This window comes from Urtica dioica, chromosome 6 (genome assembly GCF_054948205.1).
Source record: "Urtica dioica subsp. dioica isolate 48M chromosome 6, U.dioica_male_clone48M_v1_H2, whole genome shotgun sequence".
Lineage (NCBI taxonomy): Eukaryota > Viridiplantae > Streptophyta > Magnoliopsida > Rosales > Urticaceae > Urtica > Urtica dioica.
The window spans coordinates 28,805,813-28,823,676 of record NC_142761.1 but is presented as its reverse complement, the minus strand read 5'-3'; the positions used below and the strand labels follow the sequence as shown (position 1 = coordinate 28,823,676).

Sequence of the window (17,864 nt, the reverse complement as noted above, 5' to 3'; positions counted from 1 at the left end):
ATGTTCACGAACTCCTCGTGCTCCTTCGAGGTGATTGTGGCTAATGTTTCGGATGATTGGATATGGGGTGTCGTCGCTTTCCTATTGAAGGGGCTCGGGTGCTTCTCTTTCGAAGTTGTCGTCAAGGCCGTTCGCCAAGTCTTTAATCTCGAGTCCTAACGGGATGTACTTTGGCGCGTCTTGCTCATGGAAGACATCGTCTATGAAGGCGCAAAAAACATCGGCGAGAAAGAAGATACTTGTCACGACTCGCTCCATTCTTGTATCTCGATCGCCTTGAACAGGTGCAGAGAGAGCCTCCTCTCGAGGGACGTCGTTCTCTAGGGTTCGGAGGGCTCAGTCCTGAGTATTGAATGTGACGCCTCTCGCCGGAGGGGCGCCGCCATCGGAGATGGCTAGGAGGCTAGCCATTTATTGTCCGTGAATCTTGTGGTCTTCTGTGGAGGAACTGAGTTTAGCGGTGGAGAGCTCGTAGTTGTTCTCGAGATTCCCTATTTTTAGCGCCAAAATGTCAAGCCATTTTTGGATTAATATTAACGAACACGTGTCGGTGTATAAGCTTGCAACGTGTCTCGATTTTAAGTCCTCGGGTCACGTATCACTATCTCAAGAGGGTCTTAGGATTTGTGATGGTGCAGTTACGTTTCTGTGGGTCTCGGGAGAATAGTGAAGGCTTATGGCAATCCTGAACGTCACTATCCTCTAGAGGATCCTTTGGATTTCTGTTAGTTCTTCCTCGCCTTGTCTCCATCCTACATGTTGCCAGGGGTCGGTCTCCTTGAGTTCATTTTACTAAAAAAAAGTAGAGAATTTGAGCTAGAGGGCGCGTAGGGTTTCCCTCCTTCGCGCTTAACTACATTTTGAGAGTGAGGATATGAGTATATGATTGTATGTGAGTTTTGGGAGAGAGAATATGGTTGAGAAACCAATTTGGTAGCATTTGGCCTCTCTCTCTCTCTCTCTCTCTCTCTCTCTCTCTCTCTCTCTCTCTCTAGATTCTCATTTACCTCTAAATTCGAATGTGTATTTATAGGAGTTTTGGCTTTTGATGTGGGTGTGCATCTGGGGTCCATGAATTTTAGGCGTTTCGGTGTCTTTGACAACTCGGAGCTCAAGTCTGTCGAGTGGCTCGAAGCTCCATCCCGTCAAGTGGCTCGGAGCTTAAGCCCGTCGAGTGGCTTGGAGCTCATGCCCATCGGAAGGCGTTGAGTTCAAACCCACGGAATAGAAGTTGGCGTTCGGTTCAAGGCTCTTTTTGTCGAATTCCTTGTTCTTTTTTGTTTTTGTTTGTCTTTGAAGTGTCGTTTCGACCGTACGGAAAATATGGCCCAACAACATACTCAATTAAGTTTAAACATAATCTCTATGTATAGTAAAAAATTATTTTTTTAATATACTTTCGTTACCAAAAAAATCTATTCTTAGCACATAAGTAAGAATAGGGCTAATTAGGGAAGCTCTCAATAGACCAAAATAAATAATATTTTATCACAAAAAATCGGCCGAGGGAATGGGTATTGGTAATGGCTTGGTCAACGAATTTCCGCTCCACCCATTGCAAGTTTGGAACAAGCTTTATAGATACTCCCATGTATTTAATAATATATAATTCATGACTTCCGTACTATGCCATGTCCCCCAAAATCCACGTGTCACACCATTCCCAAATTAGATTAACGTAAACGAATCAAATCATGACACGTATCGAGTCAAACCCAATTCATGGTCAGGCATGAATTTCGTGTTGACCAGAGCAGTGACACGCACGTACGGCCTTGTTACGGACAAGAACATTAAAACATATATGTATATGCACGCTTATATATGCATGCTCATCGTATTCTTGTATGCGTGTATATATATGTATCGCGTAGCTATATTATAAATAGCCTGCCGTAACTGTTTACTCTTTGCCTTCCATTTTCTTAGCTGACTCTCCTTGTTTTTCTCTCTGAATTACAAAGCATTAATTAATCTCTCTTTCTCTCTCTCTGTTCTGGCTCTGTTTTGTCTGTTAATTTCCATGGAGGCTTATAGCTTTGCAGAGTTGGTTTCAGTTGCGCATTGTTCCGAGCTCATCACATCAGACAAGAAGATCGATAACGTAAAAAAACAACACTACTATCTTTTTTCTCTCTCTATTTTTTTTTTTTCTTTCTTTCTTGTTCTTCTTTCCTGTTTAAATGGGATTCGTTTGTTTTTTGTTTTTTTGTTTTTGGTTTTTTGGTTTTGATTTTGTTTATGCTTTTTAAATGATTAAGAACTGAAAAAAATATAATTAATTCAATGAAACCTTTTGAAGAAACACAACACACACACACACAAAAAAAATTAAAAAAGAAGAAGAAAAACAATGTTTGAGGACGTGAATTTTCAGCCTGTCATACTTCAAGTAGTAATTTTTTATTTGTCTTTCTTTCACGCCCCTATTAAAATGTGTTCGAATTCTTTTTTATTACTTTAGATTCTTGTTTGCATTTTTCTTTAAATTATATGTCATTCTCTATGTTTCTGACATTTGTTCTTGTTTTGTAATTTTATTTAGGCTGACTATTTTCATTACATATTCATTGGAAGGCATGCATGCTTTGATAATGTCATAATTTTTTTCTGGAAAATTACTTTCATCTTCTTCCTATTCTCCTATGTCTTTTTTTTTTTCTTTCTCTTCCTCCAATTATTTTAGCTTACGTTTCCTTTAACATTTTATTATTATTATTATTATTATTATTATTATTATTTGCATGAGAATATTTATCCTTTATGTTGTTAAGGAAAACTCGTTTCAGCTTAAATAATCTTAGTCAAGTGGGTAAGGATTTTTTTTCTTCTAAGAAACCAACTAGCATTTGTTCTTTTTCATTCCTTGTGCTTTTTCATGAATATATTGCATTTGCATGATTATGACATGCATTCCCAATAGCTCAAAAGAGAAGGAAAAAAAATCGACGGGCTTGTAGTACTCTTAACAACTCAGGACTCTTTCATTTTGTGAGATAATAGTTTCTACTGAATTTTCAAGCCAATAAATTAGCCTATTTAAGTGATCCAATAAGACCAAAATCACCCGGAAAGAATTTGTGCCATGAAGCGACTTCCGCTTGGCCAAAGCCAAAGGGTGTTTTTAATATTGACTCTGTCAAAAAGAGAGAGAGAGAGAGAGAGAGAGAGAGAGAGAGAGAGAGAGAGAGAATGTATTAGCTGTTCCCATCATTTTCTTTCAATCTACAAGAAAACTGCCACATCCATTTTATTAGAACAAATTTATTTTATATAATATATATATAACAATTTATTGTCGTTTTCTACGAGCACCAAATTACACTATCACCACCATATAGCAATCTATATCTTAGATTTTTCTTGATAGCTATATAAAAGCATTTTTTTTTATCTGACATTATTGTGGGAATAACGTAGCTTTCTCAGCTTCTAGTTTAAGCTGTCTTGCTCTTTAGCATGGATTCTTTCCATATTTTGCTTCCCTAAGTTGGATTTTGTTAAGCTATAGGCAAAGCATGTAATAAAAATAATAATAATAAATCATATAACGAAATTCAGGTTCCTTTTAGAGTCTTTCTTAATCCCAGTTGTTTGCTCAAACTAAGCTTGTGTTTCTATATATTGAGCGATAGAGCAACACATCATGGTGCTTTGTTTCTTTCTTTGTGCGTTTGATTTTTTGCCAACAATGGGTAATCATGCCCTATACGTGTCACATGGCTCCACAAAATGTACATCTTCATCCTCTTATGGGACAATTTTATCATTTCATCAAAACATCTCTAAATAAATCAACCACACCAATAAACTTTTTTTTTTTTTTGCTTAAAACCACACCAATAACTTGTCAAAACAGAATTGCCCTTTATAATTTATTTTCCTTCCCTTCTTTCTTGAGGAGAATGATGAATCATGTAAAGGTCAAAAACAATTGTATTTGATTCATTCATCTTTCGTATTTTGTTGTGAATTAATTTTGGTTTTACTATATTTTATTGCAGGATGATATTTCAAGCCAATTAAGCGCCCAAATCTTCGAGTTTTGTGACCATGACCTATTCAATGAGACCCTCCAAAACTCCGAAGAAGTCACATCTTGCTCAAATTGTTGCTATGAAGAGAATTCATCCGCAACAACATACCCTCAAAACCTCTCACTCACACAACAACAACAACAACAACAACATGAAGACATACAAAACTTCGCTTCATACCACCACCAATCCAACAACAACAATGCCACGTCAGCAAACACCGCCCCGAAATCCGTCCCGCCGGACCCCACCACCATCCTCTTCGACCCGAGCGATGACATCATCGATGGCGACATCTCGGCCTCTATTGACTTCTCGGTCCCGCCCCAATTTGACTTTCCGCAACAGGACGCTTTTGGGCCTTACGCCGGGGGCGGGCCCACGATGTTCGAGGAAGACTGCTTGTCCTCGGTGGTGGTCCCCCCCTCGTTCCCATTCATTGGGCCACCGATGGGAAATTACCTCCCCGCCCCTGACACGCTCTTCTCGAGCACGGCCCTACTCATGCCCCCGGACATGCTTCACCCCCAAGACCTCGACTACCAGCCCGACCCTTCCATCTTTGGCTGCCCCGACACCATGCAACGTGTCTTTAACCACCCTGTTGACCTTCAGGTAATCACTCCTCAAACAAGTGTGTAAATCTTATTTAAACATGTATTATATAAAATATGGTGATTGAAAAAAAAAGAGAGAGGTTAATATCGGTCAAAATTATTAAAGGCCTCTCAATGTATTGATAATATTTCCGGATTATTTTTATTTTTTAGTGGTCATGAAGCTGATTACTGCCAATTATTGAACAAAAGAAAATATTATCTGAAGAAAATTGAAAAGAGAATTTTGTTTCTAAAATATTTATATGTCGACCAATAAATAGTACCCTCTCCGGTGATTTATTTATTTATTTTGATATGGTGATATTTTGTCATCGGTTGATAGGATAAGATATATGAAATTGATAAAACGAGAATGAATTAATTGTGTTCTAGAGTTCGGATCCACAATAATCAAATATTTTAAGACTACTCCGCACATATAGTTAATTGAGGTGTGTATTATTTACTTATTTATTTATCATAAACGTGTATTTATTTTTAATAAATAAAAAAGGGGCTTGGAAATGAGGCATCTCAACAACTGATTGGTGGGGGTGGGAATTCAGCTTCGCTGGGCAGCGATATACCAAATATGGGAGACCAGACCTTTAAAGTTGGAAAGCTCTCTGTTGAGCAAAGGAAAGAGAAAATTCACAGGTACATGAAGAAACGCAACGAAAGAAACTTCAGCAAGAAAATCAAGGTTTATCTCTTCTTTCTTTTTATCTCACACATTTTATTATTTATAAAAAAAATAATGCTAACATTTAGCTGTATTTTCATTTTTTTAATTCACAGTACGCGTGCCGAAAAACACTAGCAGATAGTCGGCCACGAGTGAGAGGAAGATTTGCGAAGAATGATGATTTTGGCGAGACTACTAGAACCGCCTCTAGCAACCATGAAGACGATGATGATGAAGAAGTACGCATTACTTTTTTAAAACATTCAATTCAAAGTTGTCACGTTAATTACATGTGGCATATTGTTACAATTTTAATTTAATGTTTTAAATTTTTGCAGGTTGTTGTAAAAGAAGAGGATGATATGGTCGATTCTTCAGACATTTTTGCTCACATCAGTGGAGTGAACTCTTTCAAGTGTAACTATCCCATCCAGTCCTGGATTTAAATTAATTGCCTTTTGTTTCTTTCTTCAATTAGGATTTTAAGACATAATATACCAATTTTGCTAGACCCTGTTACAATCAGGATTTGTGTTGTCCTGGTTCAATAAAAGACTGGAATAATTGGGTCGTCTATTTATTCATGTATATGTAATTTATAAGGGTAAGAGAGTTCCCAGTGTATAATGTGAATAACAAAATGTAATCTTTGTAGATATTATTACTCTCAGTTGTATTTATCATATTTAAGGTCATTTTGTTCTTTACTTTACGATTTTAAAAAAATTATCTATGTTCTTCCTTGTTTTTGCGAATGGTTTGACATCGCGTAATCTTTTAATTGGATCCATTTGGCTTTTATTTTTTGTCAATGATGAAAGAAACCATGAAAAAATGAAACCAGCAGAATCTCTAAAAAGCGTTAAATGTCATGAAGAAATATATTTATGAATCAGAAAACATCAATTAACGTAACAAGTGCTCAATTATTATCCTCCCTTAAAGAGTAAAGATTGCACTTCTCCAAAGAGGATCAAATATTAGTATCAAAACAGGTCTATTGCAAAAGAGAAATTTCATCACCTAGACTCAATCAAATCCATTATTAAAAATGTAAGAAAAATTGTAAAATTGACTTAACATTTCTCTTACAATATGTTTACATTTTCTTTTGTATTATTTCTATTTTTACTCTCAACATCTTTCATATCTCTCATATTGTCTTTTTTCACTTCCAAACTCATTCAAAATCTATCTTCAAACTGAAAATTTGATTTTTGAACATACTTAGACTTCAATTCTTAGTTCAAAAACAGATATTGATTAATATGATGATTATATTTTTGTAACTGAAAGATAGAAAAAGATGAAAGAGATGAAATATATTAAGATTAAATTAGAGGTGACATCCTCCAATATTTTGAAAGCAAGGTTTTTTTTTTTTTTTTTTTTTTTTTTTTTTTTTTCTCTGATATCTCATCAAAACATCGTCAATATTTTATAAAAACGTATGATTTTACAACTTGTTTTCACCAAGACCTTCCATTTCACGATAAATCATTTGCCGGGACATTGCGAGTGTTTGTAATAGGTATATTATCTTACATGAACTAGTGTATTACCTGATTTGTACTGCCTTAGTTGATGTACATTAGCATTTAACTACAAGAATTGTATAACCAATATAAGCTCAGATGTGATGTTTGAATCAGGGATTAAAATCTTGCATTTCGCAGTCGTACCGCACCTTTAATTTTAAGAGTATCTCATCTCGTACTAAAATATCCCACCATATTTGATGAACGTTCGGAGTATCTTGTACCGCGTGGTACACCGCCTTCCGCTAGATACACAGCAAAAAAAAAAATAGGATATCTCGCGGGATACAACAAATAAATTAAAAAAAAGACTTTCCATACATATACTAAAATGTAATAAAATTACTCATTAATTTCATATAGTATAAATGTCTATATATATAAATATATATATATATATCTTAATAATAATAATAAGATAAACTAAAGATTAATAATATGTAAAATATTTTATTTACATGTTATTATCATGAAATTAAATGATATAATTTTATGTATGATGAGTAATTGTCCTATTGTGAGTTATTTAGGTGATAAATTTAAAATAATTAAATTTATGATTTAAAAAATATAAGCATTCATCGTCACTGCTCCTTTCTTACCTTAAAGATTAGGTTGCTTTAAAGTTGTTGTTTTTATTCAGTATTGTCAACATCATCGTCATCACACACACACACACACACACATATATATATATATATATATATATATATATATATATATATATATATATATATATTGTTAAGAAAAGCACATAATTTTCATTAAAAATCGGGTAAAATACCCAAAGATATAGGAGAATAACATTTTGATACAAGGCGCATTACAGACTTAAGTCAGAATGAATCCAACAATAAGAACAAGTGATCGCTCATCTTGTGCATACTTCAAACAAATGGACAAAAAAAAATACATTAAAAATTGAGCACGCATACGGCTCTTCTAAAATACCCATAATGCTTGATGGAAATATACAATCCCATAATGCTTGATGGAAATATACAATCAACCGCGGTCCGATGACCATGAAAAAAATGAATCTTCAGCCTATATAGAACAAAATCTAACAGGAAATTCAAACTTTAATAGTGGACGACAGCTAATCCGTCTCCAATAAAAGACAAACAAAACAATACCCAATAACAAAGTAAATTGTTAACACACATAATACACCCACTTAGGTGATGACGTGGCTCATAATGTAAGATATTAGTAGTGCGTAATTATACATTATATAAATGAGAATGGAAAAACATGATGATCAATCTCGATCATTTAGTTACAACAACCTAACTACCTCATTCTTCATCTTCTCCAATTCCTCTCTGCTCTCCAAACTCGTTCATGGTATCAGAGCACTGTTGATCCTGATTCTGTTTATTTTGCTTCCGCAATGGCCGACCAGAACATCCTCTGTAGCATCATCTCTGTCACAATCTCCTCTTCCGATCATCACTCTATCCACTCATCCTATCTCTTTGAAACTCGACACAGAGAACTATCTGATTTGGTATCAACAAGTCTCAGCTGCGACTCGTGACAGTGGTCTCGTAGGCTACCTCATCGGAGCGACAGCTTGTCCATCGGAGATGACACGAGACTGACCAAAAAATCCAAGCAATCTTAGAAGATATGTCAATCCAAGCTATGTGTAATGGAGTCGTCAAGATCAATTGATGGTGTATTGGCTCTTAGCCTCGTTGACCGTGGAAATTATTTCGCAAATGATTGGCTGCAACACTGCATCGAAGATTTGGAGTGGTGTGAAAGAGCTTTACGCTACGCAATCGAAGGCAAAGGTAATTCAATAAAAATTGAAACTCCGGACTTAGAAGAATGGCGATTTATCGATCACTTATTATCTCATGAAGATGAAATCCTACGCTGATTGTCTTAACGCCATTGTTGTACCTTTAAGCGATGATGATTTGGCGCTCTATGTTCTTAATGGCCTTGGATCGGACTACGACTCGTTTGTGGTGTCAATCACGTCGAGATCTGAGCCACTTAATCTCCGTGACATAAGCGCATGGCTTAGTACATATGAATCAAGTCTGGAACAGAACAACACATGTCTTGAATTTTCAGTATCCACCAATTTAGCAAAAGGCAATCAAGGACGAGGTGGATCAAACAAAGGCTGCGGTGAAGGATACAACAATCAGAACTAGAACAATAACATTCATAACCTGAACACCAATGGAAGAGTAGGCTTCAATGCGAATAGATGAGGTAGAGGACGTGGAAGGTCAAAGATACAATGTCAAGTTTGTGGCAAGCGCAGTCACATGACGCTTAAGTGCTTCTACCGCTTCGATCAAAGTTTTCAATTACCTCTGTATCAGCAACAACAAGGAGGAAGTCAAATGTATTCTGGTTCAGACAATCCATCAGTCAATTTGGCTGCACTTCAATATCAATCCGACTTCAACAACAATCAGCCTAGCTTCAACCATAACTCTAACCAATCTAGCATCTTCTCTGATCCGAACTGGTTCCCTGATTCAGGTGCAACCAATCACATCACCAATGACCCGAGTCACCTCTCTATAGGTTCACCGTAGCAAGGCTCAGAGAAAGTGCAGATATGCAATGGTGCAAGTTTGATCATCATACATATTGGTTCTAATTCTTTTTGTGCTCCAACAGATGAAATAACTAGGCATTTAACTCTAAATAAAGTGCTTCATGTCACTAGCATTACTAAGAATCCATTGAGTGTATCTCAGTTTGCTAAGAATAATGATGCTTAGTTTGAGTTTCATCCTCATCTATGTGGGGTCAATGACCGAGCTACTCACAAGGTGCTGTTATCCGGGAATGTTACGCAAGGACTCTATGTGTTCGAGAATTTGTCAAAGCTGCTGAAGAGAGACTCTAAGGTGTGTGAAGTGCAAGGATATAAGAGTTCAAGCTCAAGTTTTGCTGGTATTGGAACTACTTCTGCTTTTTTTTTTTTGTCAAATAAGCATTGTAGCAGTGATGTATCTCATACTATCAAGTTGTGGCATATGAAACTTGGCCATCCGGGTTTAGAAGTTGTTAAATCAGTGTTAGCTAAGTGTAGATATGGCACTCATGGTGATTTTTTTTGCAGAAATTATTATATGGGAAAAAGCCACAAAATGCACTTTGTTGACTTTGAAACTGTGTATCAGTATCCTCTTGAATCGATTGTGTCAGATGTGTGGGGTCTACCTGCTACAATGGGTATTGATGGGAGTAGATACTACGAACTTTATGGATGTGTATAGTAGATTTACATGGATCTAATTCATTAAAGCAAAGTCTGATGTTCTAAAAGTGTTTGTGCATTTCAAAGCTCAAGTAGAAAATATGCTCAATAAAAAGATCAAGGTATTACAAATAGATTGGGTGGTGAATTTAGGAGCCTAACAACTATCTTATCAAAGTATGTACATAGGCATCCGTGTTCGCACATACACGAACAAAATGGGCTCGCTCAACGAAAACACAGGCAAATCGTTGATATGGGTCTCTCACTACTGGCTCAAGCATCTATGTCTCTGCAATACTGGCCTGATGCTTTCAGCACTGATGTGTATTTGTTAGATAGACTGCATTCATTAACAATTTAAAGAAAACCCCTCTTGAGGTTCTGTTCAATTCTAAGCCTGTATATAGCCACTTAAAACTGTTTGGTTGTCTATGCTTTCCCTATCTGAGGCCATACAACTCCACCAAGTTTCAGTAAGGTCTCAGTCGTGCATGTTCATAGGGTACAGTCCAAACCATAAAAGATACAGGTGTTTACATAAGTCAGGGAAAGTGTATATATACAGAGATGTCGCATTCAATGAGCTCAATTTCCCTTTCTATGCAACTTAAACAACACCATCAGAATCTACACCAACTTATGCTCATTTTCCCAGTTGTGCAATACTAATCTTGGAGCCAAACACTTTATCTTCATCAACAACAGTATGCCTAATCAATTACTCATAGCAGCCAGCGATCACTCATCACCACCTATAGGTACTGAGACATCAAATTCAAGCTCTTCTTTTTCAAGCAACCTGTATATTCTCGCTCCTAAACAACCAGATGCGCTAGCTTCGTAACAAGCAGTTTCGTCAGAATCTCCACAACTAGCTCCAATGACTTTTCAGCATTCAGCTCCACTGTAAAGTTCTCAGCAGCAAATAGAAGACACTCCAATTCCTCAACTGATCAATGTTCACCCCATGACCACTAGAGGTAAATCAGAAATTACAAAGCCAAAATCTTTTACGGCAACTATGGAAAATGACAGTGAACCTGTAACGGTTAAAGAAGCTCTTGTGAACAATCTGTAGGTGCAAGCAATGAAGATGGAGATAATGGCTCTGCAAGGAAATGGAACCTGGTTTCTTGTTCCAGCACCGAAAGATAGAAAGATCATCAGATGCAAGGTGGTGTTTAAAATTAAAAGAAAGTCTGAAGGCACGGTTGAGAGATTCAAGGCGAGGCTCGTCCCTCGAGGAAACACTAAACAAAAAGGGTTTGATTATACTGAGACTTTTAGTCCGGTTTTAATACCTGTGACCATAAGAGTCATCTTATGCATAGCATCGCCTAAAGCTTGACCCGTACGTCAGCTAGACGTCAACAATGCATTTTTATGCATTTTTAAATGGCGATTTGACGGAGACACTGTACATAAGGCAACTGCCAGGATTTATAGAATCAAAGTCAAGAGGTGCGGTTTGTCATCTTCACAAAGAAATAGATGGTTCAAAACAAGCTCCAAGAGCCTGGCTTCACAAACTATTTATCACTCTGTCACATCAAAGATTCAAGTCAAGCATAACTGATCCATCGTTGTTTGTGAGGCACGCAAAATCATCTATATTATACATCATTGTATACGTAGATGACATTTTAGTTAAAGGAAGTAGCACAAGAGAAATTGAGCAGCTCAGCCTTCTTGTTTAAAGATCTGGGACTTCTTTACTATTTCCTTGGTGTGCAAGTAACAACAACTAAACATGGGTATCATCTTTCTCAACAGTGATATATCAAAGAATTGCTGCACAAGGCAAATATGGCAGCTGCATCACCAGTTCCTACTTCAATGTTGAGCTTCGATGACTTTCAAGTGAAGCCGGTGACGTTAGGAATTCTTGTCCACGAGAGATAATGAAAATATTATAAATTATTTCTAAATAGAATTATGGTTTACTTTATTAGCATCATATGATTAGTGGGTTGAGCTCTGAATATTAGAATCAATAGCAACTATCATCCGTATCCTCTGAAACTGAGTCACGTGCAGGGCACCTAAGTTCAGGCGATGAGCTAAAACATGGTTGATGACTGATACATGTCTGAATAGCTGCATCTAAAGTCATATATTGATCACGACGTGCGAGCATTCTGCACTCGTGGTAAGTGCACGACTCGGACAGACTTTGGTTGTAGATGTGTCGTTTAAGTACCTTTACGACACACTACTCGGGGTCGCTACGATGATCAAAGTGAGACTTGATCTAAACCCTGAAGTGATCATGGACACTGGATCAAGTTACCGCGCTCTTTGACTCATTCGCTAAAAGGCGACTATCATGCTAATCACAACTTATGTCTTTGGAGTTTCAGAGCATGATTCGAGTGGGAAGTGGTTGACGGATACAGAATTCAGCCTTCCTGAAAGAAGGTCAATGTTCACTCACCTAAGGGTTGATTCCAGAACCGATAGATTGCCGACACTTCCAAAGTATGTACGTTCGGGAGAATCTTTCGCTGGGGAAGCAACAGTGCTTAGGGTATATATGTATCAAGAAATGTATAACGGATTAATTGATGTTTCTCGATACGGGTTGAACCTGGAGGATCTTGATCACCTACTGACTAGATCAGTGGACACTTGTCACGATGAGTAAATACAATTCTAGTATAAAGGAGAGTTCAGTCTTAGCGTACCCAGGTTGGTCTGACCAAGATTAGACAAATCGACGTGGAAAAGAGAAATAACTTTTTCGTCTTTTCATCGGATTTGTTAATCTCCTATTACTAGGTCCATAGTCCCCGATTCGACTTCGATAAGACGAATAAAGAACCTCTAATAATAATGTTTCATTATTATAATCTCACAAGCTCTAATTGTGATTGACAGCATCGATTCTGAAATATGTGTATTTGTAGAATTAAATAATTATTACGGTAGTATTAATTATTTATTGTTTGATCAAGTAAATAATTAATCAATTGTTGGACCAAGTAAATAAATAATTAATTGGGTTATAAGCAATTGGGCCTTGCAACATGTAAAAGTCGAATTTAGGATTTGGCAACAAGGAGATTGCGCAACTCTCATGGCCATTTGCCATAAAATTCGTTTGCTATATATTGATACTTACCAATATTTTCTCTTTAGTTTTTAAAATATAGGAGAGAGAAAAATATTTAAAAGGAAATAAGATATTGTTATTTGTTCTCTCTCATGAATATTTAGAGAGAATAATATTTAAAAGGAAATAAGATATTGTCATTTATGCTCTTTCATGAATATTAAGAGAGAATATATTTAAAAGGAAATAAGATATTTCCTTTATTCTCTCATAATTAAATATTCTTTACTTAAACAGAAAATACAATCTCATAGATATTGATCTAATGGCTAAGAGAAAAAGTAGGATTCATGAGATGAGATCCAAGGGTTGAGCTTTGATTCACTAGTGTGAACACAGTAAAAGGAAATAATATATTTTGGAAACTACCAAGAATATATCATTTGCACTACTATAAATAGGGGTTCATGAGAAGAGAAAAATAAACTTTTGGAAGTCCAAAATTTTCGTCCAACTCTCTAGTGTGGCCGATTCTATCTCTCTCTCTCTCTCCCTATATCTCTCTCTACCCCTTGGAATTATTCTATTCCGTTATTAGAAAACAAGAGTGAGATCTTGAAACAACATTGTTTCTTGATCGTGTGAGATTAAAGAGTGTGGTCCCACGCCATTTTTCTTTATTCGTCTGGAGATTACGTTTCGGAAGACTACGGTGTCATCAAGAGGAGTACGAGAATCTGAAATCTTGAAGAAGAAGATCAAGGCATTTGAAGACGGATTGAGAAAGAATGAAGCTTTTGTTCGTGAGCCCAATCCGTAAGTTCTCTATGAACCTTGTTCTTTGTTCTTATTGGTTGCTTGACATGTTTGATGTTGGAATAGATCTAGGATTAAGAATATTTTATCGCTTCTAGTAAGCGGCGGAATATAAAAAATTCTTTAAAACATGTAAAATGATTTTATGAACATATAATCTAAAATAAAACTATAATGAGTTTTCACTCGATACCAACCTTGCTTGAAGCTTGAGTGTTGAGAAGCTTTTAGATTGGTTGAATCGCTCGTCTTCCCACTTAGCTTGTCTCCTTGTCTCTTTTTGTATCCAAGCAACGTCGACGGTTTCTACCACTAGAGTCTTCGAGTTTAGAAAATTTTTAGTGTGTGGGCACTATTAAACATAATGACTCAAGAACTAGTCTTAGAGCCTAAGAGCTAATACAAAATGCTAGGTCTAATGAGGACCTAGGTGCCAAAACAAAAGAACAAGAAGAAGAGTGGGAGAGAGAGGTGGGCGGCCAAGCTAGAGAGAGAAAGTCTCAACCTAAAAACTTGTTTCAACATTGTGACTGAGGTGTGATATTTATAGGGGAAGGGATTGCCTTGAATAGGTAGTTTCTGTTATCAATGGTGCCAACAAGAAGAGTAGTAGTCTTTACTTATGTACATTTGATGTAATAAAGTCTCACGAAGACTCTTGCTTGTAACTGCTGAATCATTAATAAAAGTTGAAACTTTCATTCATTCTTACTTGTCTGTTTGAAGCTTTATGATAATCTATAGTCTTTAGTCCTCAAACAAACCTAACAACATATGAAGAGACAAATGTAGATTTGCATGAACAAACTCTTCATGGTTTGCTTGAAACAATATATTCGCAATCTAAGGACCAAGGGACTATTGATCCTAGTACGATTGTTAGGAGAATCTATGATGTCTGGTTATGGGGCATAGAGAGTTGGAGACTCTATAATTCTTCTAGGTATCTTCTGAAGGTACTGAATTGACCAGTGCACTTCTAGAGACTGAATAAGACCAAACCATTTAATCTCTTATGTCTCGAAGTCACTACGTATGAATTGCATCATGCTTACCTCAATCCTGAAATGAGACATGTCATTTCATAGCTTACGTATTCTCATTTGAGAAAGTCGGAGTTCAGATTCACTATGTGATTATTAACAGGACCTATTGGTGAAGTACTAAGTTATGAAGATGTCATGAGTAATTTTGTGAAAATCTCGTAGATATGGAATTCGTGTACAAGATTGCTGAAATGCAATGTATATCACCTCATGCTTTGTTCCTTGGAATGTGAATAAATGAACTGGCCAGTGTCCAAATTGAGTCATGACTCTTTTGGATGAATCAATGTGACTTGTTACCTCCTCGTCAATACATTGTATCTAGCTGATGATATTCATGAGGGATAAACATAGATAATATTCAGTGGATCCACTCATCACAATTAAGTTGAATTCTTGAGTAGAAAACAAATTCATTTGAACCGAGAGATTCTCAGTGTCAACTCTTTAGTGGAGTCAGTTGACATTAAGCTAAACTTGGAAAAGGTATGTGAACTTTTGAGTCCAAGAATGTTAGCTCAAGCTTTGTTCATTTGGATCCATGACGTCACTATCACAAGTCATTACGAAAAGTGTCTAAATGGTATTTTTGTCTTTTTGGACATAGGATGAAATGAGTGTCAATAAATAAGTTTTTTGACATTGTCATATGTTGACAATGAACTGATCCACACGGCCAACTTAAAGAATTTGGGCCTTGAGGATTAATTTCATTTCATAGAATTTTACTTGAAAATTCTTAATGGGCTTTTCTTATGTTGTCATGAACAAATGAAGAAAAATCTAGAAGCCCATTCTAGAAGGTGTTGCACGTACAAACCCAAGGAAAGAGAAACTAATTTTGTGCGTTGATGTATGAAGATACTTGCCAAAAGAAAAAGAGGAAAAAAATTTCCTCTATGAGGAAAGGAAGTGGGCGGCCAAGGTAAGAGAGGAAGCAAAAGAGGTAACAAATTCAAGGCCTTCTAGAAGACTCTTGGCCGTGTGACATAAGGAAGGGAGGGCAAATATTTGCTCATGAATATGTGATATTCCATAGAGAAAAGGAAACTACCTTTTGAAGGTAATCCTTCTCCTATAAATAAAGCCCTCATTCTCATTGTTTCTCATCCCAACATTTTAGAGATAGTACAAAAAACAGCATTGGGTTCGACTTTTTTCGCACCTAAAAGTCAAAAGTCGCACCCAATGATACCTTTAGGTGCGACTTTGGGTGCGACTTATCCGCACTCGAAAGTCCGCACCTAAAGGCCGTGGGTGCGAAAAGTCGCACCCGATGATCATGACTATAAGGTGCGGTTTTTCGCACCCAAATTCGCACCCATAAGTCAGAAAAGTTATGCGAAAAATTCCGCGGGAACGCCATTAGGTGCGACTTGTCGCACCCAAATACCTACCCGCCAAACCTTTGGGTGCGACTAGTCGCACCCACTGGCCTATCCGCCAAACCTTTAGGTGCGACTAGTCGCACCCACTGGCCTACCCCCCAAACTTTTGGGTGCGACTTGTCGCACCCAATGGCCTTCCCGCCAAACTATTGGGTGCGACAAGTCGCACCCAATAGCCTTCCCGCCATAATTTGGCGGGAAATGTTGACCGTTGGGTGCGACTATTCGCACCCAAAGGTCTACCCGCTTCATTTTTGGGTGCGGATAGTCGCACCTGATAGTATTTTTTTTTAATTTTTTTTTTGGTTTATTATGCTTATAAATTCTATGATTGTAATCAAATAATATGTACTAAATAGTTTATTAATTAGAAAATTCATTAATTAATATTCATAATAATAATAAAAATTAACCATTTGTTCTTCGATTACAATAATAATTATAATGTACGACAAATAATTAAAAAAAATGTTCAATCTTTTCCCTTTCCCTTTCCTCGGTTTGTAAACCACTACTTGAATGTTTTACTCCCTCTTCCGCCAAATCTTCCTCCGGAACTGCTACTACCTCCTCGTGCACTGCCGCTCGTACGCTCTCGCTGGAACTCTGCTGAAGCTGGCGGCGTCGTCTGAGCATCTGCCATTGAAACTAATGGCGGCGTTGTCTGATGCATAGGGTGCATCTGAGGCGACGGGTGCATTTGAGGCGACGACGTCGTCTGAGGCATCCGTGGCAACATGCCGGGCGACATCTGAGGCATCTGTGGCATTGTGCCGGGCGACATATGAGGCAAGGGCGAAAACTGCTGCGTTAACACGAACAGTTGTCGCTGCATCTCCTCCATCTGCAAACTCATTTAAAAAGCATATACAAATCATCCAAAACTATCTTCATAATCAACTAAACCCTAAATCGAACCTCTGTGGCTCGATTACAACAAAAATTCAATAATATCAAATCGTTTATCAAAAATATATAAACTAAATTATACAATAACTCAACTAAATTCAATTTCATGATTCACAATAGAACAAATAACTTAAATTATATTATATTAACTTAAAAAATTACTAACTAAATTAATTTCAACTACATAAAACATTTGACCAATGTTACTAATTATATCAAATTAATTTCAATTACATGATTAACAATTTTAATAATTATATCAAATTAATTTCAATTACATTAACAATTTTACTAATTATATCAAATTAATTTCAATTACATAATTAACAATTTTTATAATTATATCAAATTAATTTCAATTACATAATTAACAATTTTATCAAACTAACTACATTATTCATACATATATACATATAAAAAACTATTTAATTACCTAACTAATTAACAATTAGACTAATTATACTAATTACAATTAATCTAAAGTAATTAAAAACACAATTAAAAGGGCTGCGAGATGCTAACCTGTAGGCGGGACTTGAGCACGGCGAGGCTGCGA

The 17,864-nt window shown here is 36.6% G+C and overlaps 1 protein-coding gene across 1 annotated transcript; it reads left to right on the top strand.

Moving 5' to 3' along the window:
* The first annotated feature begins 2,023 nt into the window (after nucleotides 1-2,023).
* On the top strand, nucleotides 2,024-5,980 carry LOC149393575 (uncharacterized). Its single transcript, XM_089618078.1, has 5 exons — nucleotides 2,024-2,104; nucleotides 4,005-4,652; nucleotides 5,151-5,339; nucleotides 5,435-5,560; nucleotides 5,660-5,980. Exons 1-5 carry the CDS (start codon nucleotides 2,024-2,026, stop codon nucleotides 5,765-5,767), a joined length of 1,152 nt encoding a protein of 383 aa, XP_089474204.1. The 3' UTR covers nucleotides 5,768-5,980.
* Nucleotides 5,981-17,864: the final 11,884 nt, after the last annotated feature.